The sequence below is a fragment of the Anguilla anguilla genome, chromosome 12, assembly GCF_013347855.1.
Source record: "Anguilla anguilla isolate fAngAng1 chromosome 12, fAngAng1.pri, whole genome shotgun sequence".
NCBI lineage: Eukaryota > Metazoa > Chordata > Actinopteri > Anguilliformes > Anguillidae > Anguilla > Anguilla anguilla.
The window spans coordinates 17,504,824-17,532,704 of record NC_049212.1 but is presented as its reverse complement, the minus strand read 5'-3'; the positions used below and the strand labels follow the sequence as shown (position 1 = coordinate 17,532,704).

The 27,881-nt window shown below is 47.8% G+C and overlaps 1 protein-coding gene across 10 annotated transcripts; it reads left to right on the top strand.

The window, feature by feature from the left end:
* Positions 1–640: 640 nt before the first annotated feature.
* Positions 641–27,868, top strand: abcc5 (ATP-binding cassette, sub-family C (CFTR/MRP), member 5). 10 transcript variants are annotated; one of them, XM_035383866.1, is made up of 29 exons: positions 641–760; positions 2,623–2,809; positions 7,588–7,736; positions 7,867–8,022; positions 8,127–8,271; positions 13,497–13,730; positions 14,293–14,466; positions 14,567–14,714; positions 14,802–14,950; positions 15,429–15,536; positions 16,922–17,281; positions 17,454–17,525; positions 17,709–17,833; positions 18,633–18,705; positions 18,972–19,175; positions 19,827–19,970; positions 20,115–20,211; positions 20,363–20,547; positions 20,940–21,086; positions 21,178–21,307; positions 21,425–21,707; positions 22,122–22,308; positions 22,586–22,675; positions 22,806–22,995; positions 23,327–23,486; positions 23,585–23,663; positions 24,823–24,936; positions 25,935–26,099; positions 26,500–27,868. In XM_035383866.1, the coding sequence occupies exons 2-29, from the start codon at positions 2,690–2,692 to the stop codon at positions 26,599–26,601; spliced, it is 4,290 nt and encodes a 1,429-aa protein (XP_035239757.1). In that variant the 5' UTR covers positions 641–760; positions 2,623–2,689; the 3' UTR covers positions 26,602–27,868. The 10 variants fall into 10 exon arrangements, with proteins under 10 accessions (XP_035239757.1, XP_035239753.1, XP_035239754.1 ...); XM_035383862.1 differs by having other exon boundaries at positions 20,360–20,547; XM_035383863.1 differs by having other exon boundaries at positions 723–760; positions 2,626–2,809; positions 20,360–20,547.
* The last annotated feature ends 13 nt before the right edge of the window (positions 27,869–27,881 follow it).

Sequence of the window (27,881 nt, the reverse complement as noted above, 5' to 3'; positions counted from 1 at the left end):
TAGGCTACTGCCCTCAGTACAGTGGAAAAGTACTGATTCAGTTTCTGGAAAGATTAGTCGGATTCCTGAATTATGTTGGGAAAAAAGGGGGTGCGACCACGTAGGCTACAGTAGTATGCACAGACGAAAATGTAATTCAAATGATGTATCTCCACTTAGGAGATTAATTGCATAATTCTACTTTTAAAATCGGCGTCAGGCCACCTTTCTTACTTTCGAGGTCTGCCCAGAGAAAAAATAAGAACAATCAATTTCCATCATTATATGTAGCCTAACTAATTCGTGCCTTCGTACAGTCTATTCGTATTCCTGTAGCTTACGTTGTTTTATTGTAACCTCTAACTCCTTGACAATGTCCACGGATCATGTTTTAGCCAAACGATGTTTTACATCAACGTAGCCAAATATATCCGTAGCGACTATTTCTAACATAAATTTATCGGTATATTTCAAGACATAAAACAATATGGGCTTGTTAACTTGATTCACGTCGAGCGCGTTCACGTAATTTTCAAGATCGCACAACGAGGGCGTGCGTAGTACTAGCTGTGCCAGACTGACAATACAATCGGTCGCGCCAAACTTTGCGCTTATGGGAACTGTAGTCTTTTTTGTAAATTCTTTACTGGGGAAAAACTGTCCATAAACTACATTTCCCTGTTTGCATGCTTTTCGGCTGCCTCCGAGAGCTGCTTTATAAAGAAGTTGTTTTCCTGCAGTCCCTGATCGGGATCTGCTGTCTGACAAGACGGAGGCACAGGTATCTGTTGCTAGGGAGATATCCTGCTTTAATGATTATTCTTAAAGGTGACAAAAGGGACAAGTGCGATAGTGCAAAAAAAGAAAACGTTAAGGTTTATTGGGATTACATTAATGTTTCCTAAAATAGGCTACCATAGAAAGAATTCCAATATAAAAGCTATTTATATATTTAATAGCAATGTGTGCATCCAATTTATGTATTTAAAAAATGGTCCAAAAAAACAAAGTGCATTTTAACTTGTAATTCTCGTCGCAAGTTAATTTGTGTGACGCTAATAGTTTGCTGCTGTTAAATTGCCTTCGATGTAACAGACTTCTGATCTGTAGCCTATGTTTTATGTATTTTGTCAGATGTTTGCATGTTAGCTAGCTAGATGAAAATCTGTTCTAACATTTTATAGTTGCATGAATGTAGCAATTTTAAGATGTATTGTCCGTCCTCTAATATTTGTACAGTGTACGGGTATGGATACTCCCTGTAGCCTATGAATACCATAGGCTATTTGATTTTTGTCGTGATCTTCCCTTATTTATTCGTTACATTACTTATAAAATTGTGACAATTTTATGTTCGCCGTGTGTTCTGAAACGTTTCTCACCGTTTAAAATATAGAAGTATATTTTATTGCTTGGATAAAAATTAATAATGAGCGAAGAGCCAGACTACATCTCCCAATGTAAAGACATTATCACACTATGATTATACTAGCCTGCTGAATGAAACAATATTTAGCCAAGGTTTTACATTAGTCGAATTCGTTATTTCATCAAACCAGAACTGGACTGCCTCTTGTCTCACGAAGTTCATTAAAAAGATGTTGCTACACAACGTCTACGACAACGAACTTAGCATCATTGTTTCGCTATGTACTTGCTGTTTAAAAATGGCAAATGCTTCCGATAGTTGTCGCTAAAGGTAGGTTATTGTGTTCTGTACAGCTGTGCGTTTATGAATCGCAATGTGATGTTTTTGTTTGAACAATTCAGTCGTCATTAGAATATCGCGAATGCCTGCGTCAGATAGTGCTCAAGCAACTGCCTTATTCTCATTTGTTTTATACCCCATCTCCTGTTTAAACTTCCGGAACTCTCTGTACCTTTTCCAAAAATTCGTGCGTAGGAGGGAGGAGGTGGGGGCGAGCAGGGGAGTCTCGTTCCATCTTTGACATAGAAACCAGCCGTAGTCCCGTGGATCATTTCAGAAAAAAGAGAAATCGTACCGGCATCATACGCGGTGCGTTCACTGGTGCATCAGGGGTGTGTACAGAAATGAAACGGGAGGACAGTTGCTCTGCTTTGAAAATTGATGAGTTTGCCGAGATGATAAAGAACTAAGGTAACCAAAAAGACAGTGTATGACAAAACAACATTGGTGTTGAAAAGGTAATTGCGAGGGATTTCATGTAATAACTATCAACCGGTTTATTTTGTTTTGGTGTACATGAAGTTGCATGTAGGCTACTCCTTCGCAGACAGGTGTTAACTAAAGACTGTGAATTGGTAGCAAAGGAATAATGTAAGTGATTGCTCATCACTCTGTAAGTGTCAAGACCTGATGCTTGTAGGCATGGGTTGCTTGCTTTTTTTTAAACTGAGCCATAGGGTCAGTGTGAAAGGTGAGAATTTGGGTATCCGAAGTTCTCCCACTGTCCCAGCTGATCTTGAATCCAAAGTTAGCTGGATAACACCCCTTTGCTAATTGATATTCAAGTTTGGTACAGGAGCAAAATATTTTTTAGAATCAACATTTTTTGTTTGCCATGTTGAGGGGTGTGAATGAACTGAGTGGTTCAAAGTGAGCACACAGAGAGTTATCTTCATCATTTTTCTGTGTGACTCTTCATCTTACCTCCGTGGCAGTAGTGACAAACGAAGAAGACAAACACTGAAGTGACACCAGTCAGCAGTCCCATGTTGGTGAAAGAAGATGAAAGAGCTTGATGTGGGAAAGGACTACCTGCCAGTTAGCCCAGGTTACCGGGCTGTACCCAGCAGAGACACTTCATCCAGCTCAGACACTGACCCATACCAGCTCTCCAAGGTCCAGGTCAGTCTTCTTTCAAAACTATACTGTACCAGCCTTTGGCCAAAAGAGATTTACTTGCACTCATAACCTTGTAATAAGGTCAGGCTTGGGGCTTAGGAGAAGGTATTTAATCATGCTCAGGGTGGTAAAACACTTATACATCCCAGTAATCGGGAAAAAACAATGGGCTCAATCGGTAATCACTGGTCATATTTTGAAAATGTAGGCGCCCATCCAGACAGTTTTTGGTATGAGATTTTGTTCTGCGCCACCAAGCTTGTTGATGTCACATGCCTCTTTAAAATTTAGATAACATTCTTGTTAGCTGATACTGTTATCCAGAACGACTTATACAGCTAACTTTCTTTCTTTGTGTACTGTCCATTTATGTGGCTGGATGTTTACTGAATAAGTTCAGGTTAAGGACCCTGATTAAGGGCGTAATGGCAGTGCCCCATTTAGGAATTATGCCAAAAATCCTCCACTACAGGTGCATTGATTTTGTGGGAGATGCTGAAATAGATTCCCCATTGATTACAACATAGCAAAAAAAAATGGCTATACTTCTGAACTATCCATTGCGAATGATTGTAGGAAGGAATTTGGTCTTTTGTAAAGTAAAATAATGATTCCAAATTTTAGGTCAATGACAGTTTATTAATAGAGCAACATTGTCTTCTTCACAGTATGAAACATACAGGGTAAAAGCAAGGAAGGTCAATTACAAGACAGTGTTGTTCAGGCACCAGCTTTACACCCTTTCCTAGAACAAAATGTACCAATGAGTTGGCAGGTAACCAAATGGTCATTGTCACCTCTGTGTGTGTGTGTGTCTGTCTGATTCTGATTCTGGTAGGCCATCAACCACCCCCTTTGATCAGTTAACATCGTCACCAAGTCTATCCTTGTTCAAGTCAACATCCCGGCATGTTGAGGCAGATTAGATCAATCAAAATTCCATACAAAGCCTTTATAAAGGTTAATGGGTTAGAATTATTGCTGGAGGTTATATTGTTCTCATGGATAATCTGGGTTTGATTCATGCAAATAAAAATATGTGATTCATTGCACTGTGTAAGACTTCATTAGAGACCATTTTTTGCTCTAGTTCTGCTTTTAATAGAAGGGAAGTGGGGTTTGAGGTAGCAGTGGAGAAATGACTGTGTTGACTCCTGAGGATACAAAGTGTTACTTTTCCTTTTGGGGTGTATGCGGTGTTCTTCTTGGGGGAGGGCAGCTGGGTTTATGCTGAGTTTTGCTGGCTCAGCATGCCAGAGAAATGAAGGTCATATGATTGATGACTGCTTTAAAAAAATTTCAGCATCGCTTTTCTCCTTCATATTAAAGGCACAAAGGTGATACAGCATCGCCGCCAAGAGCAAGCGGGTCAGTCCTGAAGAAAATGTTTTGTTGTCTGTCTTGCATATTGGCTTAACTCTCCGATCTGCTTGAGAAGACGAAGAGAAGTGTCATGAGCAGTGTTGCCTACTGTTGTAACCCCACTCAACCTCTTTCACTTTAGCTAGGTTTTCTGCAGACTCAATGCTGAATTATTGTATTGCTATTAGGAGATTGTAATGAGACAAAGGAAGTTGATATGACAAACGTACCTATGAGTGAAAAGCTAGATGTCAGGGACTAGTGGCTGTGATGGTTAAAATGGGTGAACAGCTGTTGTTTTGTTTCTGGCAGAGTGCTGAGGCTTTGTGTGTGTTTTGTTCTCCGCTGTCTCTCCTGTCAGCATTGAGTCAGCAGGATAGGAGAGCAGCTCTCTCTCTCCCTCTCTCTCACCCTCCCTCTCTCTCTCTCTCTCTTACTCTCTCTCTGTATCCCCATCTCTTTCTGTCTTTCTCTGACCCTCTCCGTCCCTCTCTCTCTTGCGGTCTCCCTCCCACTAGAGACCCTCTCTCTCTTCCCTCTGATTGGCTGCTCTCCAAGAGACCTTGTGCCTATAGCTGCCTGTATTCAATTGTTTACATAACGGAGGCCCTCCCACACGCTGCATGGCTGGCATGAGTGGCCAATGATGCTGCAGACTTTTGTGACGCAGAAGGCTCTGTGGGCCCAGGATTGGTTGCTTGATCCTGACAAGTCTGTGGTGACTGTGTGTTTGTGCAACGTGAGAGCGTTGTGGAAACGTGGGGGGTGGGGGCGTGCACGTGTTCAGAGCTCTGCACAGCGCTGTGCAGGAGGCAACATGCGGTGGTCACTCCAACAAGATGGCAGTGTGATTGAAATTTAGGTTTTTATATAGATACGGTTCACCTGAAAGCCATCATTATGATGGAATTTCTCTCTGTCCAATTATAGAGTTGAATGTAAATTTTTGTTAAGTGCTTCTGTTTTGCTCCTGGGAGGACAGGGACATTTTTGTGTCACTTAATGTCCTGTGGAGCCTGATAATCGGCTCTTCCTGTTCCCCTTGCCAGCACCGCAACCTTGTGTCTCGTTCGGTCTATGAAGCTTCAGTCGACTCCTTTGTTCTTCTCAAAGCACTGCCGAGAGGCCGTGACTGAATTGCTAAACCTGAGGCCCCTTGTGACTCTGTTGATTCACAGTAGTGTGTGTGTGTGTGTGTGTGTGTGTGTGTGTGTGTGTGTGTTAGGAATATAAGGTTTGCATGTGCAAGTGTGTGCCCTGCACGTGTTGCTCATGCTTCACTGGCCCCATTATTTTCCTCTCTTGGCTCACCCGTAACTGCATCTTCCCCTGGGGACTTGAAAGGAGGGTGGGGGGTGAAGGGAAGGAAGTGGAAATGTGCTCAGGACTGGACACGAGATATGAGAGGCCCTTACCCTTCTCTCATATAATCACCAGAGGAAAAATCGGTCAAAATTTTGTTGTTTGTTCCAGACATAGTCCCATCTGATAAATGGTAATAAAATAATAATCTTCTTAAGTCTTGTCTTAGACAGCAGACCCTGTTTACAGGTTTTCCTCTGCGTGTGAGAAAAATATTTTGTTTATATTTGCAATTCTAGTAAGTACGTAAGTACATAAATAAGTAAATAAATAAATTCTGGTGAAATTTATCAATAAACCATGTTCATTAATGTTTAAGACTAAAAACCCAAGACTTAAGGTTTTTTCCAGTGTTTGAAAGCAAGAGATTTTCATCTGTGTGGAAACATACCACTCAGTTTGCTATAGCAGTGACCACATGCCCACAAGCCTGATGCATTTTCAAAGATTCCCACCAGTATCCAATGGATTATGTAAAATGTCAAAATAAATAATGTCACACGTTCTGAAAATGCGCAGCTTGGGTTTAGTAATCCTTTAAAGCGGTGCTTTTAAAGTACAGCGCATTCCCTCATTGGGTAATCCGCCCTGCTCTGCGTCTCTGGGTTTAAGCGTGTGGAGGGGACCCTGCGGTTGCATCCGCATTGCTGTGCTCGCTGCGCCAGGGCAGTGTCACTGAGGCTGCAGGCTGGAGTGGGCAGCAGACGTAGCAGAGACCAGGGCGCTGACTCACTCTGCTCCTCTGCTGATGACAAATTGCCGCCTTTAGGCTCAAACTCTCTCCTGCTCAGGAATCTGAAAAAGCAAAACCATTTCAAAAAGGAAATCTGCGCTAAAAAAATGTCCGCAAGAAAAAAAGAAAAACGTTTATAACAGTCTGGAATGATAGGGCTGGTTGCCTCAGTGAGAATAAAAACTGTTTTGTAGATGTTCGTAAGGCTAACTTTGCGATGTGATTTTTTCAATGGTCACAGCAAAAATTACACTGGTCTTATGTAGATTTCATGTAATGCACATTTGTTGTGCACAAACATGAAACAATAATAAGCTGTACCTGCATTTTGTGTTAGCATTTCAAAATATCAACAGTGTTAGCAATAATTGGATTGGAAATATGGAAAGTCGTCGACTGCAGAATACAATGAGCTGGAAATTAGCAAATACAGGAGCTCATTGTCTACCAAAGGTAAAAACGAACATGCTGTGGATTTTATGTACTAATACTATCCATTCTGCAGAATTACAGTATTCAGTATTTTCTATAGGCCTACAGTTTGCATATTGCAATAACATCTCTTTCAGGCTAAATGCCTACAAATTATGACATGTACTCTCAACATGAGGTATTCATTTATTTTTATGAACAAATATGTCAAGCCAGTGTTATGGTCCTGACTTGCATTAGCTTTTTAGTAGATGTTCATCCCAGCAGAAGAGGAAGAAGGGCATAAATCCAGGTGCTATAAGATGTGCAAATGTATCATCTGAAGCTGTAATATGTTTGATGTAGCTCTGAGCCAGACGTTTGCTCATCTGGTGCAATCTGGTGCATCCTGGTGATTAATTTGCTGCCTCCCCCCTCGTTTCTGATCCCCTGCCAAAAAAGATGAAATATCCAAACATTGAGTGGAATTTCTTTTGTTTACAGTCCCTAGCTATACAGGAATCATATTATGTGAAACATTGTAGCTGAGGCTCTGAAGATTCAATTTCAGTATATAAAGAAATCCTTGCTGAAGGGATGCCTTTTTAAATTTGATTTGGGTACACAGCATTAAGTCCACAAACAACATTGAATGATTGACAAGGCCCTATTTCCTGTCTTATCTTGAAGGGTGGGTGTTCATGTTGACGCAGCTGAAGTTAAAAACACAATGTCCTTTCAGTGTTCCTAAAGATGGTTTGCATACCTCCCAGTTTTCTCCTCTCGCTTATGCTCTGGGGTCAGTGGTTGAGCTGCTTGGGTTTGTAACGTTCTGTTTACGGTTTTAAACGCAGCGCAAGCCCGTAAAAACGAAGCTCTTTGTTTCCTCCTTTCTCTGTGTGGCGTGTGTCAGGATGCCCTGGAGACCGCTGCTCGGGCGGAGGGGGGGCTGCCTTTGGATGGGGGCGGGACCCCTCACATGAAGGAGCTGGAGGAGGAGGCCGGCCGCAGCAAGTACCACCACAGCATCAGCGTGCTGAAGCCGTTCCGCTCCACCAGCAAGTGAGCACAGCTAGCGGTGTCTTTTATGCTCTGCGTGTCATGTGCATGAGGTACTTTTGCCTCAAGGACATCAGCCCTGTTTGTATTGAACAGAAGTGACCACGCCCCCCCCTTCTTGCCCCTCCCTCAGGCACCAGCACCCGGTGGACAATGCTGGCCTCCTGTCCTTTATGACCTTCAGTTGGCTGACGCCGCTGGCCCTCAAGGCCCACAAGAAGGGTCAGCTCTTCCTGGAGGACGTGTGGGCTGTGTCCGAGTGGGAGAGCTGCGAGACCAATCGAAAGAGGTCAGTGCTGCCTGGGGTCCCAGGGTCAGGGGTCAGGGGGTGCCAGCGTGTGCGGGCGTGGCAGAGCGTGACCACACCCCCTGTGTCCCCTCTTGGCTCTGCAGACTGGCGGGGCTGTGGGAGGAGGAGTGCGAGGCTCTGGGGGACCAGGCCTCCCTGCACCACGTGGTCTGGACCTTCTGCCGGACACGGCTGCTGCTGTCCATCGTCTGCCTCATGGTCACCCAGCTGGCTGGCTTCACTGGTCCAGTAAGTAGCGCCCCACTCTTCGTTCTCTCTCCTTTTCTCCCTCTCTCTTTCTCTCTATCTCTCTCTCTGTTTCTCTAGCTTTATCTCTGTCTGGCTCTCTCTCTGTCACTGTCTCACCCGTGAATAGATGTGGGGCATGGTGGGGTGGCAGGGGTATGGGCCAATACGACCCCCCCACTGTGGCGGGGAGCATGCAGGTGAGTGTGCTGGAGGGGCGGGGTGGAGTGTTCTGTTACTCTTACCCTCACCAAAGATATAGAGATGACGAGGTTTCAGTAGGAGAGAAAACGCAGCATAATGAGAAGCTGTTATTGCATACCAGTGAGGTCTGCGCTCGTGGTGTGCAAAAAGGGCTTCCTGCATCGTGAGATTGGAACATTGTGCTACCTCTGCTGTCACACAAAACAATGTTTGCCCGTTAGCTGTAATATTTATACAGCCCAGCGAAGATGTTGGACTTTTTGTCTTGCATTGTGATTGGAGATCTCAGAGTCTGCACAAGACCATTCCCATCTCCATTCCCATATGTCTGTGGTGAAGGTAACAGACAATATTTTGCTTCTTTTCCTCATATTGAGGGTTTTGTTTTGTCTATTAACCAGAGCAACTAGAGATTTATTTGGAAACATCTAAACCTGTGCTGTGTAACTCTTATGACGAGTGCCTTAAACATGGCTTACCTGCACAAAAAGAGATGCTATCTGTCACACCTGCAATTCTAAGTTAGATCTTTATTTACTTTTCACCAGTTGCCTGTAAATTTGAATATGAACTGTGAATCTTGTTTTAGTTCAGGGCTACTCAACTCTGGTTCTGATGGACCAAGGTCTATCAAATTTTTCATTTGTCTGTGTGGATTTCTCAGAACCAAGATCTGCTAAATTCATCTCACTGGCAGTTCAAACAAGACAACAGAACTACATGGCTAAAATGGAGGCCTGTTGGCTCTGTGGTCTTCCAGGGTTTGAGCAGTCCTGTTTCACTTGTGAAAGTCAGCAGTTTAAAACCGCATAGGCTAAAAGATGCAAACAAGCATTTCAAAATTCCTCTTTCAGAGTGAGTAAAGGTCACAGACAGTTCACTGAAGGAGAGGCATCTGCCATATTTTGCATATCAGTACGTTGCACATGCTGTCAACTAGACGATGCTAGGTCTGCCGTTTAGCTTCCCTGCTGAGTGACTGTTTAAGCGACCCAGTTTTCCAGCTGCTTCTCAGCAGCTGATGAAAGGTGACCTGCTAGTCTGTAGCATCGTAGCTGGAGCTGCAGCAAACAGGACCTGCGCAGATTCACTGAACATTACGTCATGTGGATATGCTTGTGCACTGTCATTGATTTCAGACTATCCAGATGATTTAATGCTTGGTGAATCTATGGATTTCCTGTACAAATTGATTCTAGTGAATGTGTCTTAGGTTTGTTTAGATGGGATAGTGGAGGTTAGAGGGTTAAATTAAAGCGTTAAACTCATAAAGGTTTGAAACCGTCCTCCATTCTCTTTCTCTGTATCCCTAGTTGTTTAGAGGCAAGGGACCTGCCCTTTAGAGGCCTTATATCATAGTCAAACCTAGTGAGTTATCTCAGCATTTTCATTGGTTTAGGCTCAAACAATGCACGCAAACCACTGATCTTTCTTTTGGGGCAATCAGTGACCCCCCTGCAGTAAAAGAGCTGATTGGTCTATGAGATTAGGATGGGAGGAGTTTCTGACATAAATAGACGCGTCCAGGCTATTAACTACACCATTGGCTGTTTCGGTTTTCCCCTCACAGTAATCTATGAAAACAAGATTTAAAATGGAAAAAGTGCTGGTAAGCATTTTGCTGTGGGTTTATATTTGCTTCTTTTGAAGAGAACATCCGAAAATCTTTTTTTAATCTAGGGTCAGTTGAACTGAAGCTGTTATTATTTTGTTTTCTGTCATTTTTTGCTCTTCTAATGTCACTAGGCTCCTTTTCTTATGTATGTTTTATCTTATGTTTGCTCACACGTGATCTTTAACCTAGTATGTTCCCTTATGCAGAGCTTTCATGTGCATTTTCATGTATTTTTGGATATTGTACTACGATGATGCTGTTGTGATGTCATTGCTGTGATGAGACGCCCAGGTGTGTGCCACCTTTCCTCAGGTCTGTAGACAGGGGTCTGCAGGTGTGTCCACGGACACGCGTGTCAGGGTTAACGCACCGCCTTTTTCCAAGGAGAGCTTCTGTCACTGTCCCACCTGCGGGGTATGTAGCGAGTTTCTGTCTCCTTCATTTCTCTGCCTTTTGGCCCACTCCAGGGGGTCAGGCAGCTGGCACCACCCGGGCCCCGAAAAAACCAAAACCCCTTTTCCACTGACAGAGTCATGCTGAACTAAGCCGTGCTGGAACCTCGCTGAACTTGACCGAAAATGTCCAGTAGGTCTCATTGTCTGTAGTGTCTGTAGTGTCTGTAATGTACTGTATCACAGGAATTGGAACAGAATGCCTAGTTGTGGATTCGAGCAGACTTTGCCTGAATTTGCTTGTAGAATCCAGAATGTGAATGTGAAAGCTTGGTGCAAAATAGGCCATGTCTTCCTCCAGGCAGGGAGAGTTTCAGTCTGTTGGATGCCCCCTGCCACATCAGCAGGGTGCCAGTGATGTATTTGCATCAGTTGCAAGTCGTTCATTCAATGTTGGAGTGATGGAATATCCCTAATTTTGATTGGGTATTCCAGTTTGAGGGCGATGTGGCAGTGCCGGCAGGGGTAGATTTTTATTTGAGGCTTGTTTGAGAGACAATTAAGTTTCTTCTACACAATCTTTACGTTTTGTACAATACTTGTTTTTCAGCGCTTTCTGATTTTTTAAATACTTGTGATTGATTGGCGGTGTTTATCGTTGGAATCCTGTAATAAATATCAAAGAAGATGATACCATTATTTCTATCATGTGTTCTCATTTTTATGATGTGGTGTGACCACATGAATCCATTCCAGCTTTCACCAGGTAGGTTGCTGATCCCACTCCAGTCCAGTTTTTAACCAGGCCAGCACACTACAGGTTGTGACACTGAGCCGGTGTGCTTTGTTCTTGACAAAAAAGATCATGGAAACCCTCCAGAACATGTGTTTGCTGTCACAAGTCAGCCTGGTTCCTGCTCTGTGGAAAAGGGGCATTGGGCCCAAGAACCTGGAGGCTGGTAGATGTAGCAGCGAATTGTGTTTTGTTATCTCTATAAAGATAGTTTTGTTAGTTTCGATAAAGCTGGAAGGAAGTCAATCAAATCCAAAGGTTTACCCATGACAGGTGGGCTTGAGTTTGGTGTTACCTGTTGCAGTCTGATAAGAGTGCAAATGCTCCAATTCAGGGTGAGAGCCCACTGCCCACCATTTAAAATGTGTGTGTAGGGAGGGGGGGGGGGGGGTTGGGGTGGAGCTGAGAGGGGGGTAGGGTGGGGGAAGGGGGGTCGGGGGTGTCAGGACGTGGTGCGTGAGCAGGAGCTCGCCACTCCCCCCCGCAAAGGGACATGTGACAGAGGCTGTTCTTTAGACTCCACAGGCCGTCCGTTAAACTGCGGAGGGGTTTGTCACGGGAGGCGGCGTGAGACCGTGGCCAAAAAGCCTGAGAGGTAAGGGCACGTTTTTTACAGGACCGGCTCTCACCATCACCTTCATTCTGTCCTTAATCCTCATACATGCTTCTGTGGCTGCAATGTCTGCTTATGCCAATGTTCTACTGTATTTATTTACCTCCAAAACGACCAGCTGGTCTCTTGTCAGAATTTGACAGCTGTAACGATGTTATTATGTACACTGTATGTCTTGTGTACCATGACCTGCTTGCTCTGTAGTACCACTGAACAGTATACAGAGACTGCTCAGACAAACTTCTGGCACCTGCCAACAGTGGTCAAAATTTACGCTTTTAAACCGGTGGCTATGACAACGGGATTTCTTTTCTGCTGCTGTAAGATGTGGCCATACAGGCCGTGTCACACCTCAAAGGTGGCTGAATTTGGCCCCCCTGACTGCTACACCATCAACCCTCCACTGTTCCCTAAAAGGCCATTCTACTGGATTGGGAAAGAACAGTTGTTCTGCCGTTGTGCCTAATAGGGGGCGCTGAGGGAAACCGCCATTTTCTCCATATTCGCTGTCCCCACTCCTTTACCTGGACCTTCTCAACGCTTAATCTGAAATGGGGCAATTTCATACGTGCTTTTCAACAACCCAGAGGACAAATGAATGGCAACCAAAAAAAAATCCAAAGACCAAAAAAAAGAAGAGGCTTGTGGGACTTGTGGCCCCTATGTGGACTGTGTCGCACTGCTCTTTCTGTTCCTCTGGAACTCTGTGCTGGGAGTGGGGGAGGGATTGTCTCCATTTTCTATGCTGTACTGAATGCACTGCAGGCTTTAACCCTGAGACGTACATTCCTACCTTCATTTTGTCAATAAAGTGATGCGGTTGGTTTGAACCATGTGTGTCTGCTGGCACTCCCTGTTTGTACCCAGAATTCCTGAGTGTATGTTTGTGTTTGTGTGTGAGGCTGGCTTTGTGATGGGATGTGTGTGTGTGTGTGTGTCTGTCTGTCTGTCTGTCTATACCGAATGTAAATCTTTCTCTGATGTGAAGAGATGAAATTGTCACAGATAAATATTTTTAAAGATCTGCGAGTTCATGGGTTTTGTTTCACTGCTGCTTTTCTGGGTGCTTTGTTCTTCTTTTCCTGTTTCTGTTTGGTGAAATCGCTGATATTTATTTTCAGACAAATGCTCGTCTCCAACCTGCCAAGTGTGTGGACTGTAGGTGTAATGTCTTCATATCCACACAACTCGGAACAAAGAGAAGGAAGAGATGTCAGTTTGTGGAATGTGCCATGTCTTGCCTTTGTTTAAGAAAAAAAGACCCTGTCAGTATTTTTTCATTGTTTCTCTCCTGTTCTTTTCAAAGGATCTTAATAGAAAAGGCCACTAAAGGTAAATGTTGAGAGTACCAATTTAAAGAGCTTGTTTACTATTCCCAGTAGTGCTATGTGTACTTAGCATGACGTACGTAATGACTTAGAATGCCATGACCAAGTTGATGCCCCTTTTGTGTTGTTGATGATGAGGATGATGAGGATGATGATGATGATGAGGATGATGATGATGAGGATGATGAAGATGATGGTAGTGACACTGGGGCAGAGCAGGCTGTGGAAGGATGGTCAGTCACGCCTCCTGTGTTCTGTCGCCCCCCTCCTTCCCCCTCCGCAGGCGCTTGTGGTAAAGAGGCTCCTGGATTACACGGAGCAGGTCAAACCGGACCTGTCCTACGGCCTGCTGCTGGTCCTGGGCCTGCTGGCCAGCGAACTCATCCGGTCCTGGTCCCTGGCGCTCACCTGGGCCCTCAACTACCGCACAGGCACACGCCTCCGCGGCGCCATCCTCACCATGGCCTTCCACAAGATCCTGCGGCTCCGCAACATCCGCGAAAAGTCTGTGGGGGAGGTGAGGTGCGGGGCCGGGCGGAGAGGGGAGGGGCAGGGCTGGAGGGGAGGGGAGGAGCAGGGCCAGGCGGAGAGGGGAGGAGCAGGGCCAGGCGGAGAGGGGAGGAGCAGGGCCAGGCGGAGAGGGGAGGGGCAGGGCCAGGCGGAGAGGGGAGGGGCAGGCCGGGCGGAGAGGGGAGGGGCAGGGCCGGGCGGAGAGGGGAGGGGCAGGGCTGGAGGGGAGGGGAGGGGCAGGGCCGGGCGGAGAGGGGAGGGGCAGGGCTGGAGGGGAGGGGCAGGCCGGGCGGAGAGGGGAGGGACAGGGACAAAGAAAATGCAAGTGTTCAATTAGAGGAAAGAGATGGACAGTATTGAGCCAGAGCCAGAGAAGACACAGGTATGTGTATAGAAAGAAGCCAATGTTTTATTAGAGGGAAAAGGATGTTTGATTAGAGACAGACAGGACTGAGTATAAGAGAGTAAAGAGTGGTCTGAGCAGAGGAAAGGAGAGAGAGAGAGCAGTTTTGACAGATAAAAGAGGAGAAGAGGGTTTTGAGACGAGAGGTCTGTGTTCTCGCGCTCAGCTGATCAACATGTGCTCGAGCGACGGGCAGCGGATGTTCGAGGCGGCCGCAGTGGGCAGCCTGCTGGCGGGCGGGCCCCTCATCGCTGTGCTGGGCATGGGCTACAACCTGGCCATCCTGGGCCCCACCTCGCTGCTGGGCTCTGCGGTCTTCATCCTCTTCTACCCCGCCATGGTGAGCAGGACGTCCCTACAGCCACACCGCGGTCGCTTGCTTAGTGTCTACACACCGGTAAAATTTTGTGTGTCCATTGTTTTTGAACGGATTTTTCCAGATGTTCAGCTCCAGGCTGACGGCCTACTTCAGGAGGAAGGGCGTGGCCGTGACCGACATGCGGGTGCAGAAGATGAACGAGATCCTCAACTACATCAAGTTCATCAAGATGTATGCCTGGGTGAAGGCTTTCTCCCAGTCTGTGCGCAGTGAGTGGCCTCTTTTGTGTGTGTGTGTGTGTGTGTGTGTGTGCGCGCGCATACACTAGATCGCATACCCTGGCTGTGTTCTGGCAGGAATCCGTGAGGAGGAACGCACAATCCTGGAGAAGACCGGGTATTTCCAGAGCATCACAGTGGGCGTGGCTCCCATCGTCGTGGTGATTGCCAGTGTGGCCACCTTCTCCACCCACATGCTGCTGGGTTATGACCTCACTGCCTCCCAGGTATGACCTCACTTGCTCATATCTGTGATCAGCAGTAGAACCCTTGTGGAGGACACCCTGTCCTCAGTGATCAGGGAGCTTATTCAGCAGATAAAAGGGTAGCACAGGGATGGAAAGAACCTTTTTGACTGTACAACAGTTTATCCATTATCATAGAATAGCAATTCTTGGGAAATATGTAGTATGTGGCTCTGTCACAACAGCTGTATTTGATGAGGAAATGTATGGGATGGAAATTTCAGCATTAAAGTGAAGTTCTTTTCTAATAGTGCAGATTGCATCACAGTTATCTGGGGGTAATGTGGTCTCTGTTGTAGATCATATGTGTTCATATGGTGTTTCAATTGATCCAAACCAGCCTGTAGCAAACAAGCTGCATCAGTTGCCACGGGTGAGGGCGGTTGCTAAGCCCATAAATATTGATTCAGTCTGTTCTGCTCTAACCCAGAATACCCTGCATTTCTCTCCTGTCAATCAGGCTTTCACCGTAGTAACTGTCTTCAATGCCATGACCTTTGCACTCAAAGTCACGCCCTTCTCAGTCAAGTCCTTGTCCGAGGCATCGGTGTCCATGGAGAGGTTCAAGGTAAGAGGACCTACTCTTTCTTTCCTCTGTTTTACTTTCCCTTCCCTCCCCTTTTCTCTTTCTATGTCCATCTCCCCCCACCCCCACTCCAGCCTGTGGAATCTGGCTTGGGTGTTGGGTCCGGCTGGGTCCAGCACGGCCCAGCTGGCTGGCCTTCCTCCAGGAGCTTCTGGGTCCACTGATCACTGGCGCGCAGTGGAGGAGAAGGAGGCCAGGGGGCGTGGGTTTGTTCAGGCGACATTAACGTCACTAACTGTGTGCTTGGGTTGCTGTGGGGAATGTGGTGTGAAAATGTGCTGTGTGGGGAGAGGGATTCCTCTGGAGGGCGGGGCCTCCCTGGAGCAGCTCTTATACTCACCCAGCGTGGCCCCGCCCCATGGACCCTGGCCCCACCTGAACCTCCCAGAATTCCCAGGATCCTTTCAGGACTGGGACAAGGCAAGGATGGGCAGGAGAAATGGCAGCTTGCAGTGGTCACCTGGGCATCTGCTGCTAGGGGGCTGTAACCCTGTGCATCATGGGTAAAAGATGATGGTTTTGGAAGATGCTGTAGAAGGGTGATCCAGACAACTTTGACCATTATTTGCAAAAAGAGTTCCAGTAATGTCTGTTCCTTTATGAATATTCCACGGGTCCTGGGAATTCATAAGCTTTAAGCTTCAGCAATGCAGGGATGAAACTGCGAAGAGCTGAGTGTGTGTGACATGTGCATTAGTGCTGGTTCAGCATCCCTGGGCGAGGGCTGCACAGGCTACCCTTCCCCAGACAGAAACTGATGAGTCATTAAAGGGAAGGAATGCTGAGTCAGGCCGACCCTCTTAAAAAAAATGGTTGCCTCTGATGGCTGTGGGGGCTTATTTTTAGGCTCCCGATTGGCTAGTTTGTCAAGGGGACAGTATAGTACAGTGATTTGCGAATTGGGCTTGTAACCCAAAGGTTGCAGGTTCAATTCCCAGGTAGGACATTGCTGTTGTATCCTTGCGCAGTGTACTTAACTTGAATTGCTTCAGTATATATCCAGCTGTATAAATGGAATCCATGTAAAAACTTGTGTAAGTTTCAATGGATATGAAAGTGTGCTAAGTGCTAGTAACCCTCCAGCTATCCTTGAGTGCAAGAGTAGAGAATGTATTGACAGAGAACTCAAAATGAATATCTACAGGGTGGTACAGCAAATAGTCTTATTCAGCAAGATGGATAAACCAGTATGCAGGTGTGAAATCAGTCCTGGTATACAGTTGGCTGGCAAAAACAGTTTTGGCCAGTTGAGGAACATCTCACAGAGAATGTGTGTGGATTGATGGGAACTGCCCCTGCCCACAGCCCCCTCACAATGTCCTGTTCTCCTGTGTGTCTGAACCTCTCTCACACACCCACCCCTCCAGAGTCTCTTTATGATGCCGGAGGTGGAAATGATCCGGCCACAGCCACAGAGCCCCCTAGTGGCCATAGAGATAAGCGGCGCCAGTCTGGCCTGGGAGACGGGTGGCCACAGTGCCCAGCCCACGCCCCGGGGCACGCCCTCCGTGGGCCTGGTCCAGAGGCACGGGCTCAGGAGGAGCCGGGCCGCCGCCCGCGGGGCGAAGAGGGCAGAGCGATGCGCCGTAGAGGAGCAGACCGGCCAGCTGCTGATGGGGAGGGGGGCGGACGTCCCCTCCAGCCCCGAGGACGAGACGGCGCCCGTCCCCACCATCAGCCAGCGACTGCAGAGGACCCTGCACTGCATCAACCTCACTGTGCCTCAGGTCAGAACTCAACACATGAGTGTCTGTGGGTGTCTGCATGTGTGGGTGTACACCCATAAAAAACCTTTTTTTAATGTTCTGTTAGTGTGTATATTATTCGGTATGTGTAAGTGTGTTTTGGTGGTGAAATAAAAGACCTCTTTGTCTCACTCTATTTTCCCTTCCTTCGTAGGGAAAACTGGTTGGAATCTGTGGTAGTGTGGGGAGTGGGAAGTCGTCTCTGATCTCTGCCATCCTGGGTCAGGTAAGCTTCCCTGCGGCTCAGTCTCTGGGAGCTCAGTTCCTGCAGCTCAGTGGATAGGAGCTCAGTCTGCAGATCAGGATTTTTCTCTCTAAGTCCTAGTCCTGCTGCTATGGGCCTTTGGAAAGTGCTGCATCAGCCAGGAGCAGTCGTTCCATTGTGCTTGACGGTCTGTCTCTCTCCCAGATGACCCTTCTGGAGGGCTCGGTGAAAGTGAGCGGGGACTTCGCCTACGTGGCCCAACAGGCGTGGATCCTCAACGCCTCTCTGCGGGACAACATCCTGTTTGGGAAAGAGCATGAGGAAGAGAGGTCAGGACCCAGACCACAGACATGGGCACAGGGTGTGGGGACTGGTGGCTGGGGTCAGGCTCACTACATGTCCTGTGTGGGTGTGACTTTGTGAAAACAGGCCACTGAAATAAGGGTGCACCTTCTGCAGCAGTAGGGTTCAGGACACATCTCAGATTGGACAGTAGGGGTAGGAGCTGGCCTTTGGGAAGGCTGTCTTGTTAGCAAGTGATTGACACAATTAATTTTGAGCTGAGATGTGAAGTAGAGATGGCTTGAAATAACTTGCCAGAACCTGTCTTCACCCTATTGAATAAAGCCTGCTTCTGAGCATCAGCAGAATACCAACAAGTAGCCAGAGGGTAGAATGTGGGTGTGGCTTTGGAGGATGACAGGACATCACTCTATGATGTGGCATAGGGTATGCCATAATGGACTTTGGTCAAACAGGTTGTTTTTCGATCCTGGGTGCTGATTGGCTGAGACCATGTCTTCAGCAATGCTAAATATGATGCAGTAACAGTTTTTCAAACAGCCTGTTTGTAAACAGTATCACTAGTAAGCGCACAAACCGTCACTTACTAAATAAAATGACAAAATAAATAATATTGTGTCATCAATTATTTGTTTGTGTATGTTGTAACCATATTATTAAAGCAATACGCCACTCCAGGCTGTGCTGTATCGTGAATATACATTTACAGGGGGTTGCCATAACTGTATTCACGATACAGCACTGCCTTGAGTGCCGTATTGCTTAAATATGTATATTGTTTTAGTGAAGCGTGCTGGTCTAACCACCTTCATGCACGCTCCACAGGTACCAGATGGTTCTGAGTGCCTGCTGTCTGAGACCAGACCTGGCCATCTTGCCCTGTGCTGACCTGACTGAGGTGAGACCCCTGCCCTGTTATGGGGCCAGTGGGCTTGCCTTTGATTGGCAGAATTTGTAAAATGTGGAAGTGGCCGGAGCTTGAAGCTGATTTTATCTTTCACAAGTGTGCTAATAGAGCAAATGCGACTGCTTGTGATCAAGCTGATTAGCCCATTGGAATACTAGCTCATCATTGATGTTCAGTAATAAATAAGAATGTGAGATACTGTAACTGGAAGAGCACTGTGCACTGTGCGCTGTTGTGTGACTGCTGTCCTTTTTCAGATCGGGGAGCGCGGGGCCAACCTGAGTGGTGGGCAGCGGCAGCGCATTAGCCTGGCCCGTGCCCTGTACAGCGACAGGAGCATCTACGTCCTGGACGACCCGCTCAGTGCCCTCGACGCCCACGTGGGCAACCACATCTTCAACAACGCCATCAAGAAGCAGCTGCGCAGCAAGACCGTCATCTTCGTCACTCACCAGCTGCAGGTACCCGACCTCACCCCTCAAAGAGCTAATTTCACCCAGCCTCACCTGATCTTACCCTATCCTGTCTGACTTTACTGGAACACACCTGATCTTACCCTATCCTGTCTGACTTTACTGGAACACACCTGATCTTACCCTATCCTGTCTGACTTTACTGGAACACACCTGATCTTACCCTATCCTGTCTGACTTTACTGGAACACACCTGATCTTACCCTATCCAGTCTGACTTTACTGGAACACACCTGATCTTACCCTATCCAGTCTGACTTTACTGGAACACACCTGATCTTACCCTATCCAGTCTGACTTTACTGGAACACACCTGATCTTACCCTATCCAGTCTGACTTTACTGGAACACACCTGATCTTACCCTATCCAGTCTGACTTTACTGGAACACACCTGATCTTACCCTATCCAGTCTGACTTTACTGGAACACACCTGATCTTACCCTATCCAGTCTGACTTTACTGGAACACACCTGATCTTCCCCTATCCAGTCTGACGTTACTGGAAAACACCTGATCTTCCCCTATCCAGTCTGACGTTACTGGAAAACACCTGGCCTTTTCAAAAATCTCCCTGGGGTCTGTGGGACTGAAGCGGATTATTTCCTGACCTTTGTGTGTATTCATGTGTGTTTTCAGTACCTTGTGGACTGCGATGAGGTTATTTTCATGAGGGACGGCAGCATTACAGAGCAGGGCAGCCATGAGGACCTGATGTCTCTTAACGGAGATTACGCCGCCATGTTCAACAACCTGCAGCTAGGAGAGGCTCCCTACATCGACGTGAGACATTTGGGAAATGCATGGGGAAGGGCATGAAGAATGTGTGTGTCTGCATGTGAGCACATATGTGCACGTGTGTGTGTGTGTGTGTGTGTGTGTGTGTGTGTGTGTGTGTGTAACTGACACCTTGTTCATTTCAATCAGGTGACCCACAGGAACTCTGGGAACTCCTTGAAGAAGCCTCCTGAGAAGACCAAGGCTGGATCCATAAAGAAGGACAAGCCTGCCAACAAAGACAATGGTGTGTATGTGTGTCTGTGGCACCTGTATAACCTGGCAATAGAACCTTTGTGAATATCCTGTAGATCATGGTCTTGTCTGGGACACACTGTGGAGCAAAGCAGATGTTAAGCATCAGAAATAACTCCACCCCCCCTCCATCTTACCAGCAGGTCAGCTGATGCAGGCGGAGGAGCGTGGGCAGGGCTCTGTCCCCTGGTCGGTGTACAGGGTGTATATCCAGGCTTTGGGCGGCGTGATGGTCTTCCTCCTTATCCTGTTGCTCTTCATCCTCAATGTCGGCAGTGCCGCTTTCAGCAACTGGTGGCTCAGCTACTGGATCAAGGAAGGAAGTGGGGTGAGTGGGGGACATGGGATGAGTGGGGGGACATGGGGATGAGTCGGAGGGCAGGGGGTTTCAGGGGGTACAAGGTGAGTTGAGTGAGTGGACAGGGAAGTGAGTGCGGGGACGGGGTGAGTGGGGAGACAGGAGGATGAGTGGGGGGAGACTTACGTTTTCTGGGTTTGTTTAAATGAAAGAGGCTTGAGCTGGGAGAGGTTGACTGCACCAGCTCCTGTGTCACATAACTGTGATATGTAGCAGAATGCCAGTCCAGCTGCCCCATGTAAATGTGCATCACCACAGAGGCACGTGCTGAATAGCTCTCTAAGCATTGTGTGGTTGGCGGGTTCAAGTTAGAGCTTGCGATGACGGTGCTGTGACTGTTCTCTGTCGCCCCCTACCTGCAGAACACCACAGTGTGGGTGGGGAACAGCTCCGTGTTGAGTGACAGCATGCGGGACAACCCCCTGATGCAGCACTACGCCGGCGTCTATGCACTGTCCATGGGCATCATGCTGCTGCTCAAATTCGTCCGGGGAATCGCCTTCGTCAAGGTACCTGCTCTGTGTGTGTGTGTGTGTGTGTGTGTGTGTGTGTAGTGGTATTTTGTGTGTATTTGTCTGTGTTAACTGTATCTATCCCCAGGGAACACTACGGGCCTCTTCTCAGCTCCACGAGGAACTTTTCCGGAAGATTCTGCGCAGCCCCATGAAGTTTTTTGACACCACACCTACTGCCCGCATACTCAACAGGTTCTCCAAGGACATGGACGAAGGTAGGCACAGACCAGGCCGTGTGACGCGCCCTTTCTCAAAACACCTGTGGATAATCAGATTTAGACTCGCCGTACGCATAGAGAATATCCCATGATGCCTTGCTGTCTCTCGCCCAGTGGACACAAGGCTGCCTTTCCAAGCGGAGATGTTCATCCAGAACGTGATTCTGGTCTTCTTCTGCCTGGGCGTGATCGCCTGCATCTTCCCGTGGTTCCTGGTGGCGGTGGGGCCCTTGGTGCTGCTCTTCACTCTGCTCCACGTGGTGTCGCGCGTCTTCATCCGCGAGCTCAAGCGGCTGGACAACATCACGCAGTCGCCCTTCCTGTCCCACATCACCTCCAGCATCCAGGGCCTCACCACCATCCACGCCTACGGCAAGGGGGACGAGTTCCTCTACAGGTGGGCCCCCTGCTATCCGTCAGTCCGCACTTTATTCAAATCATCTATTTCCTGGCAAGGGCTGGTATGGTAGTAATTGGATTTCAATTTGTGTGAAGTTTCACGTATCAAAACTCATATCTTCTACACTATTCATTTGTCCAATAAAACAGAACACGGGTTCAGTTTCTCTAGCTTAAGATGTATGGGTGTAAGTGGGCCTCTAAAGTTACGTGACAGGCATGCCAGCCATCCATTTCTAGCTTGAGTGTACACAGAAAGAAAAAGGTAAAGGTAGAGGTTAAAGGTTGGGGTTAAGGTTGAATGAAAATCAGACAGACATGTAGACAGAGATCTTGGCTTTGATTGGGGGTTGGATCTACTCTTCCTTGGCGTAACTCTGTGACCGTCTCCCCCGCTGTTTCTCTTCCTCAGATACCAGGAGCTGCTGGATCAGAACCAGGCCCCGTTCTACCTGTTCAGCTGCGCCATGCGCTGGCTGGCGGTGCGTCTGGACGTGATCAGCGTGGCCCTGATCAGCATCACGGCGCTCATGATCGTGCTGATGCACGGCCAGATCCCGCCCGCCTACGCCGGCCTCGCCATCTCCTACGCCGTGCAGGTACCCGCGCTCTGAGCGGCTAGGAATGGGGGAGGGGGATCGCCTCTCACGTGTGAGACGCACTGCCGGGGGCTAGAGGGGCGCTAAGTATTTAATATGCGATACGGTTCAAGATCATCATGAGGATAAGTAGTAGCTAGGGTTTCGCCTGATATCTAAGTGCTGATATGTCATTTTAATCTAATCTATGTTCGGTCACTGTTAATATTCACGTATCTATTTCTCTCATTTATGGTTTCTCTCCCCCCCCCCCCCTCCCCCCGTGCCTTTCTCTCAGCTCACCGGTTTGTTCCAGTTCACTGTGCGTCTGGCATCTGAGACTGAGGCCCGCTTCACGTCTGTGGAGAGAATTCACCACTACATCCAGGTGCCCGGCTCCCTTCTTCCCTCTCTCAATGTTGGATGTGCTTCAGTGATTTAAATATGAACTGTTAGAAGTTTCTAATGAAGAGGTTTTCTTATTGAATACTGCACCCCCCACCCACCCACCTCCCCAGTCTCTGGCCCTGGAGGCCCCTGCCAGAATCAAGAACAAGACCCCCCCTCCAGACTGGCCCCAGGAGGGGGAGGTGGTGTTTGACGGCACGGAGATGAGGTACCGGGAGAACCTGCCACTGGTTCTGAAGAAGGTGTCCTTTACCATCAGGCCCAAAGAGAAGATCGGCATCGTGGGCCGCACTGGATCAGGTAGGTGACGCTCTCACTCACACTCAGCCTCTGTAGTCCACTCTCATTGAGTGTGAGTCGTATTCAAGCACACAGTCGCTCACTCTCACTCACACTCACCCTCTGTAGTCCACTGTCTTCAAGTGTGAGTCATTGAGGCACACACTCACTCACTCTTATTCACACTCACCCTCTCTGGCCCACACTCACTCCCACTCACTCTTACCCACCCTCACACTCCACTCAGCTGCAGGTCAGTAGGTCACCTCTGTGAGAAATGTACTGCTTGTTCTCCTGTGTGTTTGCCCTTTTAATGGCTGCTGGTTAAACTGTTAAATGCCCCCCTCCTCAGGGAAGTCCTCTCTGGGCGTGGTGCTCTTCCGCCTCGTGGAGCCCTGTGGCGGCTCCATCAAAATCGACGGCATCAACATCTGCGACATTGGCCTGGCTGACCTGCGCAGCAAGCTGTCAATCATCCCGCAGGAGCCGGTGCTGTTCAGCGGAACCGTCAGGTGGGGGCGCTGTTCCTTCGGCGTGCAGTTTGCCTGCTCGTGCAGGCTACAGATACAGTATGTGCAGGTGGGGTTTACCTGGTCTCCCTCTCCGGCAGATCCAACCTGGACCCCTTCAACCAGTACGCTGAGGAGCTCATCTGGGACGTCCTGGAGCGGACTCACATGAAGGAGTGTGTGAGTGTCAGGGCTCAGAGCCAGGCGGAGCGCGGGGGGATCAAGCGAAGAGCGGTGTGGTGTAGTGGTTAGAGAACTGGACTTCAGCCCCAGCAGCTCCACTGCCAGCTGTGGCCGGTAGTCCTGCGGGAGATGCGCAGTTTGTTGAGGAAGGAGAGTTTCCATTGGCAAGGTTTGCCCTACTTCAATGCGCAACAGCGACACTGCTGGGTGACTGGGCACCTGTGGTTCTCCTGCAGTAGTGGCTGGTGCAGTGTTCTCCTCTGATGACTGTGTAGCACTGCTGATGGACTTTAGAAAGGAAAGAAGCAGCAACTGAGGACTGTGGATCATATGACTGGCCAATAAATGCAATAGGGCATGCCAGTTTTTAGGAAAAAATAAAAATGTGCGGTAATGTAGTTTTTTAAAAGAAAATTTTAATAGGTCAAGATCAAATATTAAGTGTGGTTTTGCTGTTGTGTCCTTGAGCAAGGAAATTAATTGGACTAAGCTTAAAATAAATAATAAATTGCATTTCTTTAGCAAATATCCATCTGAATAAATGCAGGTCAAATTCAATTAACTGTGCAAACAACCCTGCAAAATTGGGACGTCTAAGCAAAGCAATTAGAATAAATGGGATCAGACTGATGGCCTGTGCTTGGTGGAGCAGATGGTATTAATGGAGAGAAAGCTCCCTACTGGCCTGGTCACAGGTACACTGGCCCAGTACGTACACATGTCCAGAGTACACAGAGCAGTGTTTGAGTACTGAGGGTGGTTGAGCAGAAGGAGAACTGGAGAGAGGTCACAGTAGGGAGGAAGTGTGTGTCTGAGACAGACGAAAGAGGGCGAGGGACTTTCGCTCTGATTTTAAAGCTTTTTCCACATTACTGAAGGGAAGCAGGGCTGTTTTCACAGGTAGTGACAATATGATATCTAACTCAGCCACTATAGTTTAATGAGTCCCATTAGGAACAGTGTGGGCCCACCCTTCATATCCTCTGTTAGGAAAATGTCCTACATTTGAGCTATATCTAGGAACAGTCACACACAGATTATGCCCCATGAATACATGCATGTCAGTGGGACTAGTGAGCGTACACACAGTCACTTGGAGATGTTTTATTTCTTGCTCTTGATCCCCTTTGCTCATCTTCCTCCCTCTCCCTCCCAGGTGTCCCAGCTACCTCTGAAGCTGGAGTCGGAGGTGGTGGAGAATGGGGAGAACTTCTCGGTTGGAGAGAGACAGCTGCTCTGCGTGGCCCGCGCACTGCTGAGACAGTGCAAGGTGATAAGCTCCGCCTCTCTCTGTCCATACCATAGATAAAGAATGGCTAGATCAGAGCGCATTTCCCACCTTATCGGAAAGTTTTGCTGTGTGTATGCATGCAGGCAAGATAGCAAATTTGGATTTTTAAGTTTAATGAAAATTTCATGGGTAAATCAATCATAGTGAATTTGCCCTGTGTGTCCTTAGTATAGCCACATTGGTTCTGGCATATGTCCCACTGTTCCTCTTCGTGGGGCTCAATCTATCGAGTGGTCATATATCTATGGTTTTTACCTTACACTGAATCCTGACCCAAGACCCCTGATATCAAGACACATATGGCATGTTCTGTACTTAATGTACCAGTTTTCCAAACACAGAGTGAATGATGGTGTATCCTAGAAACGTACGCACCTGGACAAGCTCAGTTTGGTCACCGTGAGCACAGGCTGTGCTCTATAATTACAGGTTCAAATATTGACTTTGTCATTATACGAAGATTGCCGGGAGGCCCCAGTGATCGTAACTGCCCATGTACCAGCAGGGTGAGCGAGTCTGTATCTAGCAGAGTTACACAGGCATGTTTTCTCCTACCTTCACATCCAGCACCCACAAGGCTGCTAGCTGTTGTGAGCAGGCTACTGTTGGGCTGTGTACTGTGTGTGCAGTGTAAAACAGTCCCAGAGGTTCTGTTACCCAGTTAGGTAGGACACACTTCTTTGGCACAACTCTAGAAGCACAACTGGCTACTCTAATTGGGAGGATACATAAATGCAGGTACGCTATCTGATAGCTGCTGGAAAAAATGAGGATCAGAGTAGCTCAGTTAGGCCCTTTGAGCGTTTAGCTGCTCCACAGAACACTGAGGCCCGCTGATATGGTACAGTCACAGGCATAACTTCGAAATTTCCCCCCACTCCACGTTTTTTGGGTGGTTTGGAATTTTGGCCACGAACCACCCCGCCCCTCCCTCTCTAAGGACCTGCTGCCACGTGCGCTGGCTTTTTCCCTTGCAGATTCTGATCCTGGACGAGGCGACGGCCGCCATGGACACGGAGACGGATTCGCTGATCCAGGAGACCATCCGCGCCGCCTTCGAGGACTGCACCACCCTGACCATCGCACACCGGATGCAGACCGTGCTCAACTGCGACCGCATCATGGTGCTCGCCCAGGGACAGGTACACCTGCTCAAACACACGTAGCCACAGACGCTAGCACCTGTACACAGCTGCATCACCACCCGCATTCAGAGACAGGTATGCTCTCCAAACTCAACTCAACAGAGAACACGTTGCATATTTCACCACATAAATACATTTGTAAACAAATCCATTATAAACTTAAAATACTAAAATACACATATTTGTCTGTACAAGTACATTTCAACGATAAGCAGGTACACTTGAAAGGCACATGTCTGTACTTAAAGCGGGGCAGGTACACCTGTAGAAAAGTGCACTATTACACTCAACCTGGGACGTGTACATGTGTATGAAGAGTTTTACCTGTCCCTGTTTTTTCATCTGAGCCTATGTTTGCCCATGTGTGCTCTTCCACCCATTCCCCTCTCTCGCTTAGGTGGTGGAGTTTGACGAGCCGTCCAGACTGCTGGCCAATGAGAACTCTAGATTCTGCGCCATGCTGGCGGCCGTGGAGAACAAGATCTCAGTGAGGGGCTAAGGAGGCACGCGGGGCCGTGCGCGAGGCGGAATCGCGCTCTGGAGAGGGAGGGGACCCCCCCCCAGCAGACACTGCCTCACCATGCTTTGTCTAAGCCACGCCCCCTTCCTGCAGTCCTGCAGTTCACACTGCTGCCTGCTGGGGGTGTTATGTTGAGCTCTGTTGGGACAGGGTCCTGAGCAGACACCTAGGGCTGTCCTAGGGAGGAGCCTGCTCAGAAATCACTCTCAACCTAATGGTCAGGAAACCACTGATACTGTAACAATGTTTTGAGTAATATTAAGAGAAGCTTTACATGTGTAGCTATATTCATTTAAACAGGTCTGTTTCATAATATATATCCATTTATATGTGTATATATAATATACATATATACCTATATTTACAGTGCAAAGGATGTATGCTAAGCTTATTTTGTACTGACTGTTTGTACAACATCGGTGTATGACATGTATTATGTAATTTCACTTGTGGTTTGCTCTGTCACCATAGTCTGACCTCCCAGTGTTTAGAAAATTGGCGGTCTTCAGAACTCTGTAAGTCTGTTGTCAGACGACTGAAGCCCTGGACCCAGGCTGGTCTGATTGTCTGGTGCCCGGAAGGCGTGGCCTGGGTCAGGTTAGGCTGGCGCTGAGCGGGAGGGAGCTTCACTGAGCGTCCTCTCGAAGTGTCTCCGCTCCACGCTCTGAGGCGATGGTCTTCCCGTATCACCCCAGCTAAGAGGCCTTGTGCGTTTACAGCCCGTTTCCTTTGACTTTGTTTGTTCCTTCCATCAGTGTGTCTTTTTTTAACGTCCTGCTGAAAGAATGGGTCGTTTTCTTGCTCCTCACCCCCTTGCACAGAGTGGCTCTGCAGCTGCTCAGCGGCTCCCTCTGCTGGCGGGAGAATCTGTGACTGTCACAAGCTGTCTTTGATCAGGGGGGACAGCTTGCAATTCGAACTGCAAAAGAATGAAGGTTGTCCTGCGTCTGTGCGCGCGTGTGTGTACAATATCATGTGCGCATGTGTACAGTATCAGAACTGCACAGATGTAAACTCCTGTACTTGATGTGGGCTCTGACCAAACCCTGCAGTGTCGATCAGGCCCAAATTAGTACTGTAACGGCAATGGCTTACCAACAGGCCTTTTTGAATGTGTCTGCCTGTCTGTTATTTTTATTACTTTTTATAGCCTTAGCATGATGTAATTATTGCCTTTTGAGAGGGGGTGAGATAAAGAAGGAGAAGAAAATCTACGAAATATGTTAATAAAACTATTTTAGGTTTATTCACTGTGTGTG